This window comes from Myotis davidii, unplaced genomic scaffold (assembly GCF_000327345.1).
Source record: "Myotis davidii unplaced genomic scaffold, ASM32734v1 scaffold8, whole genome shotgun sequence".
Lineage (NCBI taxonomy): Eukaryota > Metazoa > Chordata > Mammalia > Chiroptera > Vespertilionidae > Myotis > Myotis davidii.
The window spans coordinates 3,275,793-3,298,677 of NW_006299520.1; the positions used below are offsets into that span (position 1 = coordinate 3,275,793).

General features: G+C 36.0%; 1 protein-coding gene across 1 annotated transcript in view; it reads right to left on the bottom strand.

The window, feature by feature from the left end:
* Positions 1 to 22,885, bottom strand: part of CNTN5 (contactin 5) — a 462,010-nt gene that overhangs the window by 131,229 nt on the left and 307,896 nt on the right. The window contains exons 12-13 of the mRNA XM_015571441.1: positions 8,679 to 8,806; positions 6,505 to 6,680 (exon numbers count right to left, since the gene is read on the bottom strand). Coding sequence (XP_015426927.1) covers positions 6,505 to 6,680; positions 8,679 to 8,806 — 304 coding nt within the window. The remainder of the gene's footprint in view (positions 1 to 6,504; positions 6,681 to 8,678; positions 8,807 to 22,885) is intronic.

Here is a 22,885-nt window from a genome sequence, read left to right on the forward strand (position 1 = left end):
TCCTACAAGCTAAAAAAATTTCTAGTATTAAGGGCCTTATTATACTATGCATGTCATCACTCTGCAGGTTAAATTATATTCTCTGGATACATAGATATATATGTAGGGCATTCTTTTTAAGTAACAGGAAACCAATAAAACATATCAGCATTGCTTCAACATGATAACTAGAATCCATTTTATATTTTTCTTTTATTAAAGCTCCTATTAATATTTCCAGAGAAAATAACTATTTTAAGCACAACATCAAAAATATTTAAATTTCATATAAAGCAATAGGAATAAAACTCCTGATCACTGGCATTCTATATTATTCAAATAGGTGTTGGAATCATTCCTGGATTTAGGTATAATAGTCAACATTTTTTTTCTAAGTGGCCTACTCTATATGGCTAGTTTTTAATTCATATACTCTTAACTTCACTTATTCCTTTAACAACTCTACAAATACTTATTTGGTATTTAATGTGGACCAAATACTGTGTTGAGTTGAGAAAAAATAAGCATATTCCTAATTTCTGAAAATGTAAAGGCTAAAAGGGAAAGCAATACTTTTGGTGGAATTTGATACTTGTTCTGGGGGAGGGATGGGAAAGGAATAAATGAAGTACTAGGTGGGGAAAAGGACAGAATCTGAAACCCTACCTACCAGCTATCTAACTTGAAAATTGAATTCCGTGGCCAAAAACTCATGTGGAACCAACAATGCTGTAACATACTCGGTAAGAAAAGATACAATTTTAAATGTCTCAAATGTGGAAATTGAATGTTTTCTTCAGAAGAACGGTTGAGCCCTTTGTCCTCTACGTTCTTTGCTTTGTCTTCAGCAGTAAAAGCAATGTAACACTGCACCTCATGTCCACTTAGAGAAATTTTCCCCAAAGACTAAAACGGGGAAGTTGATAACAAGAGAATCAAACACTATAAAATGAAGCAATTATAGCTGCCAGAAGAGTGAGCTTTAAATAATGGAAAACACACCCACAGAACATCTGAAGAGGCAAGTGTAGTAGATATTTTGAGATGTTTTTCAATTCATTCTCAGTAACTTTTATGGGAGCATTTTAAAAACAATTTGTTGCCCTAGCTGGTTTGGCTCAGTGGATAGAACATTGGCTTGCGGACTGAGGGGTTCCAGGTTTGATTCCGGTCAAAGGCACATGCCTGGGTTGTGGGCTTGACCCCCACTGGGGAGCGTGCAGGAGGCAGTCAATCAATGATTCTCTCTCATCGATGTTTCTATCTCTCTCTCCCTCACTCTCACTCTCTGAAATCAATAATATCAAGTCAACAAATTGTTTATATATATATATATATATATATATATAAACAATTTGTTGACTTGATGTTACAGAATATATAATTTTAATGTTTGAATAGTGATCAATGAAGTAAGGTAAAAATAGGTTACACTTTCCAGCTTAGAGGTGAGCCTGCAGAGAAGAAGCAATGTCTTTATGTCTCTGATTTCAAAATGGCATAGTGAAGAGTTACAGCTAGTTTCTGTCTTTCCTTTGAAACATCAAACCAGATTTGGAATACCATTCATGGCTGTGAAGTTTTAAGCTCAATGATAATGGTGGCGGCTGTGTGGTCATTGTGTCTGTGGTGCTCAGAACCCCAAAAGTGAGACCCTTCACCCATCTTCCTTCCTGGGACTCAGTTTCTTCATTTATATATAATTTTCCTGGCTCACAATGTTATTGTGGAAATCAAATGAAACAATAGGTATGAGAGAGAAAGGGCAAAAGTTCTCTTCATGATGTAAAATTCTATTAATATTATTTTAGCCTAGGTCTTAATTGAATAATGAAACTTTCAAATTTATTCTGAAGTGATTAAATTTCGAAGAGTCTGATTTGTAGGGTTGATTTTAAAAATACATATAACAGAAACATACTTATGGCAAAGGAGATTGTTCATAATAGTCATTTATAAATACTAGCAGACAAGAAGTTATATAATGTAAATGTAACCATATAATCATAGTATAAACTTTATAGGTGTGAGTGTTTTTGATGAATATATGAAAATATTTCCATCAATGAGAATAATAAACCCACAATTCCACAATGGATGAGGGATATTTACCTAAGGTGTTCACAAGATGATATAATTTAATGTTAAACTTATTGAGAAAGTAGGAAATTTAAAATGTCACCTTCCTAAATAGTTTTACATATGCTCTATGTTTGATAAAAGATATTGAGAGACAACTCTCATTGGCTGGGAATGATTCCTAGAGAGGGACTCCACTGGGACCTGTCTTAGTGGCTTGGATGGGGGAACGGGTGCCTTAGTTTTAAAAGGGGATTCTGGGTAACAAATGGTGGAATCTACTACAATGCCCTGTGGTGTCCCCAGTTAAGACTGACATAATCCATTTTCCTTCCTAATTTAATTCATTTGAATGGACCCACAAATCAATATGAATAATAAAAGGGAGAAGAGTACAAGAATATAAGAGTGAGATAGAGGTATTTAAAAAAAATTATCAAGATTTGAATAGAGGTTTCTTAAGAAATAAAGCAAACACTGTGGATAAAATTGCAATATTGAAAAAAGATGAGAATTTTATGCTCTGAAAATAATTTAGATACTCATTTTAGTAACTTGAACATTTGATAAAGGTGGAAGGCTACAATGTTATAATTTAAAGAGTGGGCTTGATGTTATGCATTTATTTACTTATTCATTCATTTATTTATTTATTCTAAATGGTGTGGTACATACGTACTTTATAAAAATGTGTGGTCTTAAATAAGTCTTGTCAGATTGGGACAGGGAAGTAGTTCTGGAGTCAAGATCCACTGATTATTCTTCAATGTACACTTGCAGAACAGCTGGTAGAAAGTCAGTGTAATACTGAATAAACCTAATGGAAATTCTGAACTGAAACTCAAGATATTTAGAGTGTTGTTTTGCATGAAAATATTTATTAGAAATTTGCTGTACATATTAGAAAGACTAACAAGTCCAAGTAAGTCACTACTGAAAATGACTGAGTTAGGGGAGAATTTGGTTTAATAAATATCACTGAAGTAAATCCAATTGACTTCATGGTCAAGGTTAAACACATTTCATAGGAGCTAGTAACTTTCATATCACCCATAATGCTATGTGAGTATATTATAAAGATAAAACATCTATCAAAAATGGAGCTTCTAAATAAATTAAAAAGCTTGGTATCCCTACCATAGTAAGTATCATAACCAGAAGGTTAATTTTAGTGGATGATATCTAAATACACAAAGTGAGGCCTGTGTGACTTGGATGGCTAAGCCTGTCTTTTTATACGTGACTAGAGGACTGGTGCATGAATTTGTGCATGGGTGGGTTCCGGCTGGCTCACCCCCGTAGGCCCTGATCTGGCCCGGGTGGGAGGGGACTGGGGAGGTTGGCTGGTCAGCCCCACCCCTGATCAGGGTGGGGGATGGCAATCGGGGGCAGGGATGGCTGGGGTGAGTTGGTCAGCCAGCTCCATCCCATGGTCAAACTCCTGGTCAAGGGGACAATTTGCATATTAGTCTTTTATTATATAGGATAACTTCAGAGGCATTACTTGATTTTACTGCATTGACAAAAAGTGAAGAGGAGTCTTCAAATTTTGCTTTTTGGGACCATCTGCCTATTAGAGTAAAAATGGAGGTGGCTAATCAACATGGTATTTCTATCCAGCTGTGATCCTGAAGTCATTGTAGTCCACAGATCACTCAGAAACACACCCAGAAAATAAGGAAGGGTCTGCCAATAACAGACTGTCTCAGATGTCATCTAAGGCAGTTTCAAACTGTGCTCAACTGAACATCCAATTTTGTGTAAAAAAGCAGAGAAATAAACTACTTTACAGTAAAAAGTTTTAACAGAATTTTATGCAGCATTTAATTATATTAAAACCTCTGAAATAATGCAGTAGTTAACTAAGCAGAAAATTCTTTATTAACAGCATTGGTATCTTTTTTTTGGGGGGGGGGGCGTAGATATTTGGCTGATTCATTTGCCACTCTGTAGTGTTAATGTGCTTAAAAGTTATACCCTACTTTCTCTTCTGAATAACCCTCATGCAATCACGCACTGGTAGGTCAGGGCTCAAAGGCACATTACTCTTCCTGCTTAAGTCCCTGAACTCTGTTTGGCTTTCTTACTCTATTGGGCCGGCCTGGAGCCCCACTAAGGTCTCTTCAGGGGTTCTCCTTTGAAACTCACAGATCACCCCACTTGCTTCTCTTCTTAACCCTGTCCTACCCCTCTTATTCCTAGAATCTTCAATTGGCCTTTCAAAGAGAAGGTATTAACAAGTCCAGACGCCTTCCCAAATCTCCCTTCTAAATAACATTTTCACTTCTTCTCCTAAAACATATGGAGCCATCCAGAATCCAATCAGTGTTTGAGGGAACTGGGAAAAAAGTGATAGGCAATTTCTTTTACACCTTGCAGTTTTTTTCAATTTTTACAGCACATACGTATTTCTATTAATTATTCTAAATCCACTGAAAATGACAAGTTCTACATTACCCAAACCTAAATATTTTTCTCACGTCTCAATATGATAATTTGCTTTAATTTTCTATTCTGTAGTTTATTATCACTGTCCATCATCCAGAGCCTAAGTTTCACATGGCTTGTAACAGTATGGGTTAACAGGGAGTAAAAAGTAAATTTTGTGCTTCTCAAGGGCAAGAACAGCATATATGTAAAGAGGACTACAACAGGTACTATTATCTGCCAACTTTATGGAAGGGATTACAGGTATTTGTCTATACAAATGAATGACATTAAACCAAAGTGGTAATGTCTAACAGACAAAAACCAGAATCCATATAATTTGATCAGGACAATTAATTTCTCTATTAGTATTTTTAAAATAAAGTGGGGACCCACTTATATAAAGAAAAATCAACATTCATTTTAGATATATTTTTACGTTCTATATCTGATCACTTAAAATGAAGATTTACAGGTAATCCTGAGAAGCGATATCTTTGATGGTAAATGTTTTGCTTTCAAATGTAATATTTTTGTATCATTTTTTCTGATTCTCTTTGTGACAATGATGGCATAAAATTTGTTCACAATCTTGAAGGAATTATCAACTCAAGGTAAAAGAAAAAAGGAAAAATGAATTAGAGGAAAGTGAGTTTAATTTAATATCACCTAAATATTTTGTATTTAACACAACCATTAGCAAGTAAAATTAATTTATTTAGTGAGATATGAATAATGATGTTGGTAATTGTTTCTGATTTATATAGTCTTACCCATTTATTGCAAAGTAAATCAGGATAAAATGGATAATTTGGAAGAAAATGTTTAATTTTGGTTACACTGGCAAATGTAACAAAGAGAATTCATATTTCATTCTTATAATATAAATTTATCAAATTCTAGAGTGAGAAAGGATCTTAGAGATTATCTGGTCCAACTGTTTCACTTTATAAGATTAATGCCCAAATAGGTCAAGTTATTGACTGGCTTTTGGTTACACAGCTGATTAAAGATTGAACTGGAAATTGATCCAGAAAATTCCTGACTTTGGGTCCAGGACTTTTCACTGTATTACATTACAGTTATAATAAAATGCAATCCAAACTGAGTTTTATCTGTTTGGGCTCATAATAGCTGTGGTTTTCCAGAGCTTCCCAAAGTGTTTATAGAAAAATAAACTGATGTTAATAAGCATGTGACATTTCAAGTTGGATTTGTAGGCATAAATTGCATTTGGATCCATCCCTTTAGCAAATATAGATGGGATATAGCAGCTACAATCTTTCTCTGCTTCCCTAATTCTATCCATCTTTCTCTCTCCCTCTGTCAAATACTCTTTTATGTCTTAAATAAGAGTGGGAGGAGGTGTTTTGCTTTTTTTTTTACTTCTCTATTGGCTAAAGACTCTGTGATGGTTCTATAGTATTTGGTTAAAAAGATTTCCCACTCCATTTCGTGGATTGCCATGTAGATATATAAAGTAAAAGAAGACATCACAAAGAAAATATTTGGTGAGGAAGAAATGAGTATGCTTGTGAATGTTTATCTAAGGCTAATATGCCTTTCTGACTATGGGTTGCATGTTTAGCTCTTGTAGCCTGTGAGAAATTTAAAAATCTCCCAAAATTACCTTTTTTCGAGGAGTAGGACAGCCAGGTTATTTCATTAATTTATTGTATCATAAATATTCATAAGAATGCTTTAAATATCACTAGTCACTTTATGTAGCAACATAACGTTTGAGAAGTAATGTGGAAATGTTGACAATATTAATCAAGTAAATAAAATTGGCAAATAAACCAGACTTGCATAATATACTATTACCAATTTATTACTGGGTTTTTAAAAATTATTATTATTTTCAGTTTGGCCTAATATAAAATAAGGGAAAATATGCTTAAATCAAATCGATTTTATCCCTATGTTTTCTTAGCATTACATGGATAAGAAAGTTTTTTACATTTGAACTTAAATTTCTAAAATTGTTATTACTCAAAAAATAAAAGTGTATTAACTTACGGCCCTGATGCTTTCAAAATGTCCACCTTCTTTCTCGAAATCAATAGGCTGTCCTTTCAGTGTCCAGTAGAAAGTGACATCCAAACTAGCATCATGGATAGCTTTACAGTTAAGAACAATGCTTTCTCCCACTGTTAACTCTGTTCTTTTAGGAGTAAGTTCTATTTTTGTAGGTTCTACAGAAATAAAAATATATTAATTAATATCACACATAGTAGTTCCCTGCATTCTATATTTTAAATAACAGAGAAAAACTTAACAAGGAATCTATGCAATAAAGTTGTTCCAGATACAGATCCTTCTGAATCTGTATTTTTCCTTTGCTTAATCCCTTCACCCTTCTCACCCAGCCCCTCACCCCCTCCCTTCTGACAGCTGTCAGTCTGTTTTCTGTGCCCATGAGTCTGTCTCCACCCTGCTTGTTAGTTTACTTTGTTCATTAGATTCCACATTTAAGTGAAATCATATGGTACTTGTCTTTCTCTGACTGGCTTATCCATGGCCGTGGAGAGTATTATGCTAAGTGAGATAAAGTTAAATTACAAAAAAAAAATAGGTACATTTTTACAGGATTTAGGGCAATTTTGAACCAATAAAGGCTAATATGAACTGTGCATCTAAGGGTTACTTAAGATAGTGATCAACTTTGTAAGATATAAATGTTTAGTGACTGTGTTGTTCACCTAAAACTAATATAATAGTGTATGTTGACTGTTATTGAAAAAGAAGAAATTATTCTAAAACGACAGTGATCAAATAACTGCAATATAACTTGCTATTTTGAATAAAGTAGGGAAGTGATGGAGATAGGATTTTGATGTTTTCTTTATTTCCTGGAATCCTAATTGTACATACCTGAAGAAGACTGACACAAATGATTAACAATTAGCCCAGTTTTCCTATTCCAGCTCTATTGTTGACAATAGCACAATCTGATGAAGCACCATGCTTAATCAGGGATGATTAAGACCCTTTAATATACAACATCCTTCTGAATAGTCACCGAGAGGAAAGTGGGTGTGATACCAGGAAAGCAATGCCACTGTGAATGTTGACATTTTAGAAGTCAGATATTCATGTGGCAACCTAATCTCTGGCTCCATCAGAGAGGACAATCACATCATACTGTGGTTTAACCTTTGTAAGAATTAGAATATTCCCCATAAGTAAATATTCCATTTAAGAATTTGTGTTTTTGGAAAGTGCTAGAATATTTTTGTTGTTGTAAAAGAAAGTTCTTGGATCCAGCACTGCCTCATTGTTTAGCACAGAGAAGGAATAAGACACAGACTGGAAGTAGAAGCAGAGTCTGATTCCTGTAGTGTCTGCAATAAATGAAGACATCGTTTAAATCATGTTCCTTCTAGTGATGTTTGCCTGTTCCCTAAAATATCGGAGTGCTGTCTATTTCACTTTTCTATTTCTAAAGAATGAGATAAATTAACAGTTTTACCTTTTTATGGCCCAAATATGACTTACTATAAAATACATGCGCAAATGGAAAAAATCAATTAAGTGTAGAGTTCAACTGTGAAAAATATTCCTCTGCAAACAAAGACACTACCTAAGATTTTTTTAGTATGAAGCAATGACATGTAGTCTGGAAGGTTCTAGGCTTGACATCCAGTTCACTTTACAAGTAAACATTTAAGAGGCGATATTTGCAATGTTAAAAAAATGACATTATGTAAAAAATTCCATTGATGCAAATGCCAAAGGGCAGCTCTGGTATGTCAGTTTCTCCGAGCTCACTCCCACATACCACACCCATGTCCTCCTCCTGCCTTTCTCCCCCAAATCCTCGGTGGAAGTGGTAATAAGGGAATATTACTGATTATTGCTAAAAATTAATCTTGGTAGAGAAAAAATATTTTTATACTGTTAGCATACTTTTAAATTTTGAGACACCGACTAAAATTTCACCATGCTGTCTTCATCCTCTTACATGTTGTGTTCAAAGAAAAGAATTTAAATTTCTACCAACAAGAATTCCATTTCTTTATGGTGCCCTAAATAATGGAAAGGGCCCATGTGGCTATATTAGTTCTATTTTTATAATGTAGTTCATAAACAGGAGCATGCACACATACACCTATACATGCATATTATTTCTATTCACTTTCTGATAAGGCCATGAAATTAGGCTTATGAAATATTTAGCCACATGTTCTTACCTTTTACAGATACTGAAGCTATGATTTCAGCGGAACCAAAGACATTTTCCCCTCGGCAAACGTACTTTCCCTCATCTGATTTAGAAGCATTTAGGATCCGCAGATTCCCGTCTGGAAGAGTAGCTATTCTGAAAATCATTAAAAAAGGGTGTTTCCCCTTGTTTTATTGAAAAGAAGCTAAGTAGTAAGAAACTCTCATGAAGTCTGAAATCACTTCCAAGGTAACAATAAACAAGATAAAAGATCGCGGGGAAAACACACCGTGATGGTAGAAATGTTTTACCCTTCAAGAAATTATGCAGTAAACCCACTTAATATGTTCTCACATATAAAAGGGTTAGGTTACTAACCCTTTTCTTTTGATACTTTTTCTTTTGATACTTTTTTGACAGTTAATTTTAAAACTTGTGGGAAAAGGTGACCTTGAATTGGGTTATTAAAACTTCTACGATAATATTATCCAGCAATATTTTAATATTAAGCTTGGGTATTTCACCTCAAACCATGAGCAACCTCAACAATTAAACATAAAAAGAAACAGCATAAAAACATAGAGGCGGGCAAGTACAGAAAGTAAAATTAATTGTGTACAGCTAGGAAATGATTTATGGGAGTTTCTCCGCAGTGCCACTCCTGCAGCAAGGGTATGTAAATGAGACCTGAGACCCATACCTGGCTGCTCATATTGCACTTTTTAAACATAAAAACATGATACCTGACTTTGCATGTGGGCTCTTTAGAGACCTTTGTTAAAAATGGACCTTGAGCTTTATATGAAGGTGAAAAATTACAGCATTATTAAAAATTTTTTTAAAGTTCAGTGAAAATGAGGTTGACATTTAGAATTACCGTATTCTCCTGTGTAGTCATCATTCCAGAAATATACGGATTTAAATTTAATTAGTACTTTTGTCCTTTTCTCTCTTCTAAGCTCCTGAAATATATATTTCACTGGTGCATCAACCTACTCAAGCAACCTGAAACATAATAGAGGTGGCTGTTGTAGTTTTATTTGATATGCCACTAGAGTTTGGACTGACTTCTTTTAGGAAAGAGGAAATAGACTATATTGCTTTTGGTAAGAACCAGTGACTCCACTGAACTTAAAATCCTAAAATTGGATCCTCCTACTTCAGAAAATAATAGTTTATGCCAAGCAATGCGATAATATTAAACTATTTAAGATACAAAAATGGCTGAGTCTATTTAGTCAACATCTTTTATGTTATTTTAAAATGTGGGTTCAATCTTGCCAATTGCTCAGACCTGACACTTATTGAGATGATTGAGCTTTTTGTAACAACTGGATTAGATTCTAGGTTGCTGAATATTATAAATTTGCACTTAGATATTGTCATCAATAAAGGTATCAGTTTTGAAACATCAACTTGTTTTAATATAGATCAAACTTGATTTACAACATGTAGAATGGAGACACATTCAGGAGCAAAGCAAATTAGGAATAGCTGATTTTATTTTGTAATTTATATCTAGGAGGCATATTAACTTCAGACACTTGAAAAACAGTGATCTCAAAAGTTATGTAATCCATTCAAGATGGTCCATCAAAAATTCTGTTCATTTATTTAGACAGCACTCGGTTTCAATAAAAATAGAATGTAATGTATTCATTCCACTTTAATCCCCCAAATACAATGCCTCAAAAAAGATACGTTTGAAAGCAAAAATTATATATATATATATTTTGTACATAAACAGGCATTCTCTTGTGAGAACACCAATCTATTTAAATTTAGCCAAATGACTATAATCTCCACAGATTGTCAATATCTTGATTTACTGTCCTATGTAATTTCAACCTAGTAGGTGAGAGGTTTGGCTTAAAAGTTCACCTCCTTTAAAGAAAGAAAGGTATCTTAGAAAAGGCACTATTTCAGCTCTTGATTTAAGATAAGTCCTTTCTCACTGACAGCAGACAACATATTATATTCTCCTTTTAAAGATAGTTTATGAACACTCCTGTACTTTAGGCCACTGATACATTGGGGGATGAAGAATTTTAAATATTATGATGTTTTTTATCTGTCAAGTGGCAATGCCATTTAACCAAAAGCCTGTCTACTGATTCATATATTGCTGGGGTCCAACCCCAGCAGGTCCGGGGGTCCCAAAAGGTGTGGACGGAGTTGGCGAAGAAGGAATGACACGGAGACAGCTTTCAGTGGATCAGCAGCCTTGCCAGGATCTCTAGCCACAATCTCCAGCCAAGTTCTGTAGCCAGGTTCTGTCCAGGATCTTTTGCCATGTTCTCTCCAGCGACGTTCTTCTGTCTCTAGGATCTGTGTAGGTTCTGTCTTCTAAGTTCTGTCTCTCGTTGTCTTGTTACATCCGTATTTATACCAGTTGATTCTAATCCTATCAATCTCTATTCCAAAGATTAGGGCGTTTCTTATCTCCATTCCGGGGAGTAAAGATTATGTAGCTTAAGCATGATTGTTCATAGTTAAAGTGATTAATTACCCGCCTGGCACTTAGTTAAGAGGTTTTATTCCCTCCCTAACTTCAGGGGAAAATCCCTACCTGGGGAAACAACCTTTCTCAGAGAGGTGACCTTGGTTAAAACACAGCGCCAAGAAGGTGAGCAAACATCTTAAGAACAGTATGCCATATATGCCAGGTCCCTTGAAACAGTAAGGATAGACCGGCTCCCGGCAATATATCACATACTTATCAAATGAGCTCATTTTTTAACTTAAGAATAAAAAAATAGATTATGCAATGAATGAGATTTACATTATAGTGTCTTGCTTTTGCATACCTAATTACTAGATAATTGAATATTGAATAAATATTTCCTTGCGGTTTTCTGCTTCTATCTTCTCCCCTCTGCCATTATTACCATGCCACTACTACATCTGGGATTTTCAGATTTGGGGATTAATCCTGAAGAGGCATCCTTGAACTTGGCCTAGAGTAGTAAGGGAGTGGTGAGGTTGAAGGTCTTTTGGGGGTAAAGAGAGCTCTTAGAAATGCAAACCAGCATTCTACATTCAGTATCAAGTCATGCTTAGTATATTCTGGTCTCTTAATTTCTGCATTTGTTTCTGTCTAGACCTGGAGATACCTTGGCTCTCTTTATTGATTTTAGAGAGAGAACAAGGGAAGGAAGGTGGGAGGGAGAGAGGAAGGGAGGGAGGGAGGGAGGGAGGAGAGAGAGAGAGAGAGAGAGAGAGAGAGAGAGAGAGAGAGAGAGAGATTCAAGTGAGAGAGAAACATTGATTGGCTGCCTAGAGTATATGCCTTGACTGAGACTAAGCTTGCATATCCCCTACTGGGGATAGAGCTTGCAATCCAGTACACAAACTGGGAAGCCAATCGTGACCTTCTGGTTTATAGGTCGATGCTCAACCACTGAGCCATGCTGGCTGGCTGCATAGACTGTCTTTACCCCATTATATATTCTTGCTTCCTTTGTCATATATTGATCATATAGGTGTGGGTTTATTTCTAGGCTCTTCATTCTGCTTCAGTGATCTCTGTGTCTGATTTTATGCCAGTAAAATGCTGTCTTGATTACTATTGCTTTGGAGTATAGCTAGATATTAAGTAGTATGATACCTCCAACTTTGTTCTTTTTTCTCCAGATTGCATTGGGTATTCTGTCTTTTGTCATTCCATATAAATTTTGTGATTTTTTTTTTTTGCTTTAGTTCAGTGAAAAATCTTATTGGTATTTTGATAGGAATTGCATTGAATCTACAGATTGCTTTTGGGTAATATGGACATTTTGATTATGCCAATTTTTTATATTCCCGAGCATGGAATATGTTTCCATTTATTTACATTTTCTTCAATTTCTTATATTCTGAGTATAGGTTTTTTTACCTACTTAGTTATACTTAGTCTTAGATATTTTATTCTTTTTTATTCAACTGTAAATGGGATTGTTTTCTAAATTTTCTGAAAGTTCAATATTGGTGTATAAAATGTAACTGATTTCTGAATATTGATTTTGTATCCTATTACTTTATTGAATTCATTTATAAGTTCTAGTAGTTTTTTGTGGAATCTTTTTTATTTAATTTAAATTATTGTTTACATAAGTCTCCTTTTCCCCCCATTTACCTCTCCCCTGGCTGCCCCCACCCCCCACACATGCCCTCACCTTCCCCCTCACCCTTGTCTGTGTCCATTGGTTATGCTCATATGTATGCATATAAGTCCTTTGGTGGATTTCTTACCCCCTCACCCCTCGCCTTCCCTCAATCTTTAGGGTTCTGTAAATATAATATCATGTTAAATGCAAATAATGATATGATTTCCTTTCCAATGTGGGTGCCTTTTATTTATTTTTCTTGTCTGATTGCTGTGGCTAGGACTTCTAATACTATGTTGAATGAAAGTGATGAAAGTGGACATCTTTATCCTTTCTTATTCCTGATTTTAAAGAAAAAGCTATTAGCTTTTTCCCATTGAGTAAAATGTTTGCTGTGATTCTGTCACATATGGACTTTATTATGTTTAGGTATACCCCCTCCAATCCTACTTTACTTAGAATTTTTATCATAAACAGATGTTGAATTTTTTGAAAAGCTTTTTCCGCATCTATTGATTAGATCATATAATTTTTATCCATCATTTTGTTTATGTGGTGTATTATATTAATTGATATATAGATATTAAACCAATTTTGCATTCCAGGAATAAATCCCACTTCATCATGGGGTATTTTTTAATGTATTGTTGGATTGGGCTTGTTAATATTTTGTTGATAATTTTTGCATCTATATTCTTCAGAGATATTGGCTTGCATCTTCTTTCTGTTTTTTTTTTGTTTGTTTGTTTGTTTTGTAATGTCTTATCTTCTTTATCTGGGTTTGGTATCAGGATATTGCTGGCCTTGAAAAATGAGTCTAGGAACTTTTCCTACTTTTCAGGTTTTTTTTTAAATACTTTGAGAAGAATAGGTGTTAACTATTTGAATGTTTGGTAAATTGCCCTGTAGAGCCATCTAGTACAGGGCCTTTGTTTGTTGGGAGTTTGTTGACTACTGATTTAATACTTTTAGTAGTTATCAGTGTGTTCAGATTTTGGTTCTTGCTGATTCAATCTTGGAAGATTGAGTATTTTTATACATTTATCCATTTATTCCAGGTTGTCCAATTTGTTGACATATAATACAATTTTTTCATCCTATTTTCTTATCAATCTTTGTATTTCTGTAGTGTCTGTTGTCACTTCTTTTTTATTCCTGATTTTATTTATTTGGGCCCTCTCCTTGATGAGTCTGGCTAAAGGTCTAACAGTGTTTTCTTTCTATATATAGGGGCTTCTACATGAGGTGCATAGATGTTCATACGAGTTATATCCTCTTGTTAGATTGATCCCTTTATATTATAAAATGCTCTTTTTGTCCATTGTTACAGTATTTATTTTAAAGTCTATTTTGTCTGGTATCAGTATCGCTACCTCAGCTTTTTAATTTTTTTGGTTTCTATTTGCATAAAATATTTTTTCCATTTCTTTACTTTCAGTCTCTGTGTGTCTTTCAGTTTCAGTCTCTTGTATACACACACACACACACACACACACACACACATATAAATACATATGTATATATATGTGTGTGTATATATGTGCATATATTTACACACATATACACACACACACACATATATATATACATATATATGGGTTTTTATTTTGTATCCATTTAATCACCCTATGTCTTTTAATTGTATCATTTAGCCCATTTGCACTTAAATAAATTATTGATAGGTATGTAGTTATTGCTATTTTATTATTTTCTGAAAATTTTTATAGTTCTCTATTTTTTATTTTCTTGCTCTCTTCTCTTGTATGTTGATGACTCTTTATAGAATTATGTTTAGATTCTTTTTTCTTTATTTCTTGTAAATCTTTTACAGATTTTTGATTTGTGGTTACCACATGCTTCATATATACCAACCTATGTTCATACCAGTCTTTTTTTTCCATTTTATTTTATTTTGTCCATCACCATTTATCCCTCATATACTCTCCTCAATCTCTACTCACCCCTCCTCCCCACAATCACTACACTGTTGCCCTTATACATGCCCATGAGTTCTTTCTCTTTTTTCTCAGTCCCACCATACACACACACAGCCCCCCACATCCCTCCCCATGGAGAGCTGTCAGCCTGCTCTCTATCTATGGGCCTATCTCTATTTCATAGTAGTCTTTTTAAAGATATTGGTAGCTTAAGTTCAAAGAGATTATAAAATCACTACAATTTTTACTCATTCTCTCCACTATTATCTTTCTGTCATTATTTTTACCTTTTTTTTGTGGGTCTGTGTGCATTCCTTGATTTATTATTATAGTCACACATGATTGTTCTATCTTTGTCTTTTAACCTTTGTACTAGCTTTATAATCAATTGACCCACTGCTTTTACATCTCATTTGATAGTTAAAAAATAGTAAATCTTACCCTTATACTGGTTGGGGAGAGAAGTAGGTAAAAATGACCTACTAATGATAAGTTTATTCCTTTTTTTCCATAATTGCTTATCTGAACTATTATATTAGATACATTCTAAACAGACAATAATTAGACACTATAATTATTAGTAAAAGCAAATATGTTATACCACTTCTTTTTTCCCTCCTCCCATCCCGTCGGATCTCCTGCACATCTCTAAACCTCTATTTGGAGTCCATTGCTCCAGTCATATAAGACCACATGCCTTTAATGGTCAGATGCCTGCCTGTTTTTCACCGCTCAAATATACCATCTAGCTGAACTCCTCTTTAATCCTCTTTACTTAGAATTATTCCTGCCTTAATTTTTGCTTCCTCAGAACTCCGTCACAGCATTTGCCACCCTTTCTTTAGTTCACTCAGACAGGGGGTTTTATCCTTTGAGCATTATAGTTTCAGTATTTTCAAGGACTTACATAAAGATCTGAGACATAAAAGAAATTAGTGGCTCAAACAATCCAAAATAACCACAATGTTGAAAATAATGTAATGTAATATTGCTACAATTAGTCATATTCAACTTCTCTTTTCCATTGTTATATAAAAAGCTACTACCACAATATATTATAAAAATGTTACTATTATATTAACAGTTTCAATGATAAAGTTATAAAAAGTTTTCAAAATATTTTATAGCAAAAACATTTTTATGGATATAGGTATATTTTATTATTTTTTATAAACTCTGGGGTGAGATATTTGAAAAATTAAAAGACCCTCATATCTATCTATGGTCTTCGCATTGTTTTGCCGATAAACATTTCCTGATCACTTTTTATGTTTCAGGCATCATAGAACCTCCAACACTTTATTTCACATAACAGTTCTAACTACTATGTGGGTTGAGTATTAGTCTCATTTACTGGTGAGAAAACTGTGGTTCATCATCACTTACTATCTTATTCAAGACTATTCATCAAGTAGCAGAACCCTGACTTCGGTAATACTCTGATTTGTTGTTTGTCCGTGACTTCTAATTTGTAACCTCCTTCATTCCTTATCTTTATAAACTCCACAGTAATTGGTACTCAATAAGTGGGGACTGAATTAAACGGAATATACTTTAAATCGATTATAGATGAAGAAATGGATGCCCTGAGAACTACAAGTCACTTTGAAAAAATAAGATGGCCTGTAGTTTGTTTTGATAATATTTGTTATGCTTCTATAATTTGCCAGGCCTCATACAAAGCTCATTCAATACTTTATTTTTTTTACAAAGACCCCAGGATATATTATTATACTCATTTGATAAAGGAAGAGAAAGAAAATGAGGCACAAAGGACTGAAATAACTACCAGGATTTTAGACCAGGCCTGCTGGTTTCTAAAATTTGTTCTGCACTTTCAGCGACTCTACATTGATCCAAAGGAAACATCAAAAGAGAGCTTTGCATAAGATCACACGCTTGGTGGCAGCTCTGACCTACAATAGAGGCTGACAGAAGGGGAAACTCGAGGGTAACAAGAGAAGACACATGTTTCCTGTAGATGATGGAAATGAGAGAAATTCAAACTCTTCACTTGATCAGTGAAGTATTTTCAAAGTGAAGGGCCATAGGCACTCAAGGGGGCTGGGCCGTCCCCGTGCTCTTCGCTTTAGATGCAGTTGAGCTGGAAGGAAGAAGTGAGGTGACCCAGAAAGACATGGATGACAGCCTTCAGGAAGCGGGAGGAAGCCCAAGTGCAGAAGTGACTTTAATTAATGGACCGCATCCCTGGCTCTGAGCATCACTGCAAGCAACCTGAAGAAACCGCAGGCCCCTTTGTGCTAAGCCACTGAAAGTTTCACAACCTGCAGGCTCTGAAAAAGGGTGAGAAAGGAGGCTGCCGCTTTGCCAGGGTTGGATATTAAGTGCTTGTAATTAACCAAACAAAACAACTCCCCCACCAATAAAAAACAAACAAAACACACACACACACGCACACACACGCACACCACACACACACCACACTTATCTTGTTCTTATTCTGAAGAGTATTTTTACAAGAATTTGTCACAGGCTCATCAAACTTAACATCTACAGAACTACACTCCGTCGTTTCCATGAAATCAGCCTCTCACTCAAAATGAAGCCTATTTTATGTGAATTCGTATGAAAAATTCTGGGTGTGCATGGACCTATTTTGTAGAGAAATCCATACACTCTTCAGCTTGATCAATAAGGTTCCTCAGATTCTCGAGGGATTCTGGGATGAAAACAATGTTAGGAACCACCAGAAAAATCCTTTGTTTTATAGAGGAGGTAACTGTGCCCAGAGAAGGAAAGCTTAGACTATTTCTTTTTTGAAGCTCAGGGCATAATTCAGATTATTACCTCAGAAATCATCATTTACTTTCCCCTCAATACAAGTTGGTCAAGTCGAATCTATTCCCTTTTTCTGGCTTACTGGAGAGTCTAGAATGCAGTGCGGACCAAACGTGAGGTGGTTTTACTTTTTCTAATCACTGCCTTTAACCATGTTCTGTCAAAACCACATTTCCACTTCCTTCAGACAGCCAAGAAGGTCTCAGAGCTTTTTAATAACTTTCAGTTGTTACAAAGGTAAAAGTTCTCTCTGATTTCCTGCTCTCCTCCTCCTCCACCTTAGCTGAGCATGGAGAAATGGCTCAGACCCAGAACACCGAGGCTGCAAGTAGAAGGAGAATGGTCTCTCTTCACAGCTTTCCTCCTCCTTTTCCCAGTTCTTCTCCTCTGTGTGTCAGAGTAGGGAGGAGACAGCTGGAAAGGGACCAGGGCCCCTTACTCAATTTCTGTTGTGGTCCTTACTGGGGGGCACCTGTCACTCTGGGAAAAGCTACTGCCCCCCTGGCCACTGTGGAAGCAGATCCTTTAAAACTGGCTCTGTGAGCACATCTATGAGTCTTTGGGCCTCCTCACTGCAGAGTCCCCTCATGCAGTCTCCTCTTTAGCACCCCCGCCCCTTTTCCAGCTCTGACAGCTCATGGAGCCCAGCAAGCTTGTGCTTGCCAACCTTCTCCAAAGTTCGTCCAACATCCGGGAACTGAACATCCTCTTGCCTTCTAAATGGTGGGAGTGTAGGCTTCTCTCCCGCTGCCCCCTTTCTGCCGTCTGTCACCTCTCTCCAGTTACGCGCTCCCCTATTTAAGCAGGGCCAGGAGCCCATCAGCAAGTCTGTTGCCTAAGCAAAGTTCAATCAAGGAATAAAAGAACTAGTTTTATCATTTATTTGAGTGAGTCCTTGTAACCTTCCCCTCACTTGAGTTTGGAGGTGAGAAGGGAAAGAAAAAGCCTGCAAAGAATGTCTTTCTCTCTCTAATATGCTCTTACATACACTGAGGCAAGGCGGTGTAGATGGGGAAGGTGACTCTGTGCCGGTCAGATACGTCCACAAGCAAGACTGGCTCAGCTACCTGGCTCCGGAGGAGCTATCCCATTCCTGAGTTTTTAGGAGTCTCTTCTGAATGCCAGGTGCCTCACAGCTTTGCTCGGAGCTTTGGGTTTGGGCTTAAGCAGTTTCTCTCACTACCACCCCTTATTTGAGCTTCTCATTAGAATCCATCTATATTATTGTCATTCTGCTTCCTCTGCCTCCAGTAGCAGGCCATTTCCTATTTAATTATGATGTCCAGCCAGTGTTGATCAGTAGTTGAGCGTTGACCTATGAACCTGGAAGTCATGGTTCAATTCCTAGTCAGGGCACGTGCCTGGGTTGAGGGCTTGAACTCCGGTAGGGGATGTGCAGGGAACAGCTGATAGATGGTTCTCTTTCATCATTGATTTTTCTATCTCTTTATCCCTCTCCCTTCCTCTCTCTGAAATCAATTAAAAAACAACTACAATAATCAAACCTGCTGGTGCCACTGCCTTTTCAATGTGTCCTATGATAATTTTAGCGACTGAATGACTGCCCATCCGTGTCTCCACACTCCATTCAGGATAAAATCCAAACTCCTTGGCGTGACCTATGACATCTTTTATAACCTCTCCCTGCCTGTCTATTCTCATATCAGATTTCCTGCTGCTCTCTCACATCGACACTGATCTTACCTTCCACTCGTCATAAGCTGCTTGTCATTCTCTGAAGATCCTGTGGCTTGGATCTTGGCAAATAGTTTTCCCCCATCTGGACAAGACTTTTCCTGCTTCCCAGTCTCATAGCTGTCTGGAAGAGTATTATTATTCCCTCATCTTTTTGTTGTTGTTGCTCCAATTATATCTGGGTGATGTTCCCTGACCCTCGGTTACTGTCTTCCTACTCATATATCATTATTCCTCTGTCCTCTTATGCTTCTAGTACATTCCTCAGTGTGCCAGACCTCTGGATATTCTGTTCTCCCTAGACTGAAAGTTACTTGAGGAAGGAAATGAGCACTATACTAGCACAATAAGCAGTCAACAAGTGGTGGTTAAACAGGGCTCAGATTCCTTATGAGTATCTGGTTAATCACCCCATTTTATTGTGAATTAATTTATCACACCACATTTTTCCATGAGGATCCATGAAGAGAGTTTTGGCTCTTGAACCACTGTAGGGAAGCAAGAGTAAAAGTGTAGAAGGGGGTAGTAAGGCATTTTGTGTTCACTTGATGTGATAGGATTGAAATTCCTGTCTTTATTTTCACTGTTAATTTTTTTTCCCACTGATTTAGCTACATAGTGCTATGATGTGTCTATTAGCATGAATGTTTCACTTTTTCCTTATTAGCAATACAAAGCTACTAAAAAATTTAATGGATGTTCTTCTTTCAAACCATACTTCGAATACCACTATTTATTAGCTAGATATAAATCTGTGAGGATTTATAACATTTTCTTTCTATTTTTATTAAAGTTATTTCTTCTTTATAGGCAGTTGAATAGTTTGGTAAAAATCCGTCTCAACTAACCGCATTTCTTCATTTTCCCCTGGAAGCATTTGGCTTAGCACTAATGAGAAATTGATCTTACAAAGTGAGAGATATTAAAACCATGCACAACAGAACTGGGTAAATGCTTTTGGAGTGACTGTGGACTGGGTTCTAAATTTTTCCACGGAGCTATTTCCAAAATTGAAAGAAGCGGTGAAATTGGATATATCCCCAAACTGAGAACTTTTAAAGTCAAAAACCATAGTTGAGGTTGCATTGAATCATTTATCCTATGGCCTTTCGCAGTGTCCTGAAATGAATAATCTGTCATTTCACATTAACAGGGACATAAAATCTGTCAGTATTTCTTCAAGAAGACGTAAGAGGAAAAGGACAGGTATTTATAAAAAGTTGAAATCTTTATACTCCTTGAGTTTTTGTTTTTGCATTTTCTTTTCTGTGCAGTCTGCTGTCTGTGTAAATATCTAGATCTCATAGGAAGTGAGGCTAAATTATTGCTCTTCTGAAACCTCTAAGGTCACAGGGATAGCATCTAGGGCAAAATGATGAATTTTTATATCACCCCCTAGGATGGTTCTTAGTCCATTTTAAATTATCCTGACCTAATTAGGAAGCTGGACTGTGGCTCAGCTTTTTATTATTAAAAAATGCACTTTATTATTTTTTTGTATTAGTTCTCTCCTGGAGAGCAGCTCTTCCACTATTTAGCTCAAGTGACTTTTTGAACAGAGTCAAATCAACATCCGTTAATTGATTTTTATGTGTGGCAGAGGAGGGTAAAAATGCATTCGGCAGTCAGCACAAAACCCCACTCCTGACTTCACTTGTCAATTGACCTTTATTTTAATTCTATGCCTTCTCTCCCTCATCTGTAAAATGAAGAATGTGGGCTGAATTTCTAAGGCACTTTTCACCTATTTACCTAAACTCCAAAGCTTTTTCTTAGTCTCAGGCTACGTTTCCTTTATCTTACTGCGAGCCCTGAGAATCAGCCTGCATTCTTTTCTTTTTTTTTTTTCTTTTTCTGAGAGCAACCTTGAAGTGTCTATCTCATTAAAATCCATTTTTTTAGAAGACAGGTTCCCAATGCCCAACTTCTAATTTGCACCCAACCCTAGACATGCAGGGCGCTGTTCTCTTCTGGGAATGACATGTAAGAATATAAAACATAGCTCCGCGCCTTCCAGATATTCACTGGTTCCTTTTTTCCTACGTGAAACAACGTAGCTACTAACAAGACTCAAGAGCTAATTTGAGTAGTATAAAACAACTCTAAGTATTTAAGGAATTTTAACTCGCTCTCGACTAGAAAAAATGAAAAAAATGAAGCATAATTTATATTTTCAGTTGGGTTCAGGCACTGGTTCCACAAATAGAAAAGTTTGTGAGGATAATTCAATCAGAAAACTCTACTGGCCTACCCATCTTAATTTCTTTATGTGTAAGTCCAATAAAATGACATCATGTACACATTTTATTTCTTTTAATCAAAACTTATGTGGTTCAAAAGAATTACAACACATAGTTTTTTTTGGTTGTTGTTGTTGTTTTTTTGTTTTTGTTTTTGTTTTTGTTTTTTTTAGAGAAACAGACTCTGCAGGTTATGGGCCGTGACCTTGGGCAAACAATTTAATCTCTCTGAATAATCTAATTGTAAAATGAGGGATAATAATATTTATCTGGTGGTTGTAAAAACTACACATGTATCAAGTGGCTTCCATTGGGCTGAGGCTAATCAAACGCATTGAAGTGGCATTTCTTGTTTAACATTACAAATGATCATGGCTACTGTTTGTGGAGTGCCTGTTACGGGCCAGGTGCTGTGCCATGTTCTTTCACTAGGAAGGCTGGAGAGGTCATTTTATGCAGTAGCATTAAGCTAAGATCTAAATGATAAGTAGACAGCCACTCAGATTGGGAGGAGAATATTCTTGTCGGGAATAGCAGGTACACAGGCCCTGACACTAGAATGCCTTTGGGCCTAGGGACAGAGAAAAGGCCAGAGTGAGAGGGGTGTCCTGGGCGAACATAAGTGTGGTAGATGTTTATATTAATGGAAACATTCAAGAAGATCAGCTAGACAACTTAAATATAACCTACTATGGAAGAAGAGAAAAAAAGTAATTTTTTTGGTGAGAATAAACTGATTGTGAATACAAATCTAACTACTTAAATGGTATTCACTTTAGCTGAGAGACAAAATGGGGATCACTCATGTCTTTAAATGTTTATATAGTATCATATTTATAATAATATTTATATAGTATCATAAAACTGGCTGAAATAATAGGAATTTTGTTTTAAATTTCATATTCCTGGTCAAGTGTTTTAGTTGAAAGATAACCATTTAAAACGACAAGTGCTGGCAAGGATGTGGAGAAAAAGGAACCCTGGTGCACTGCTGGTGGGAATGCAGACTGGTGCAGCAACTGTGGAGAACGGTATGGAGTTTCCTCAAAAAATTAAAAACAGAACTTCCATTTGACCCAGTAATCCCACTTCTGGGAATATATCCCAAGGAAACAAAAGCACCAATCAGAAAGGATATATGCACCCCTATGTTCATAGTAGCACAATTTACAATAGCTAAAATCTGGAAACATCCTAAGTGCCCATCAGCAGATGAGTGGATTAGAAAACTGGTACATCTAACACAATGGAATACTACACTGCTATAAAAAAGAAGGAATGCTTAACATTTGCAACAGCGTGCATGGAACTGGAGAGCATTATGCTAAGAGAAATAAGCCAGTCAGAGAAAGATAAATATCACATGATCTCACTCATTTGTGGAATATAATGAACAACATAAACTGATAAACAAAAATAGATCCAGAAAAATAGAAGCATCGAACAGACTGTCCAACCTACAAGGGAAGGCAGGGGGTG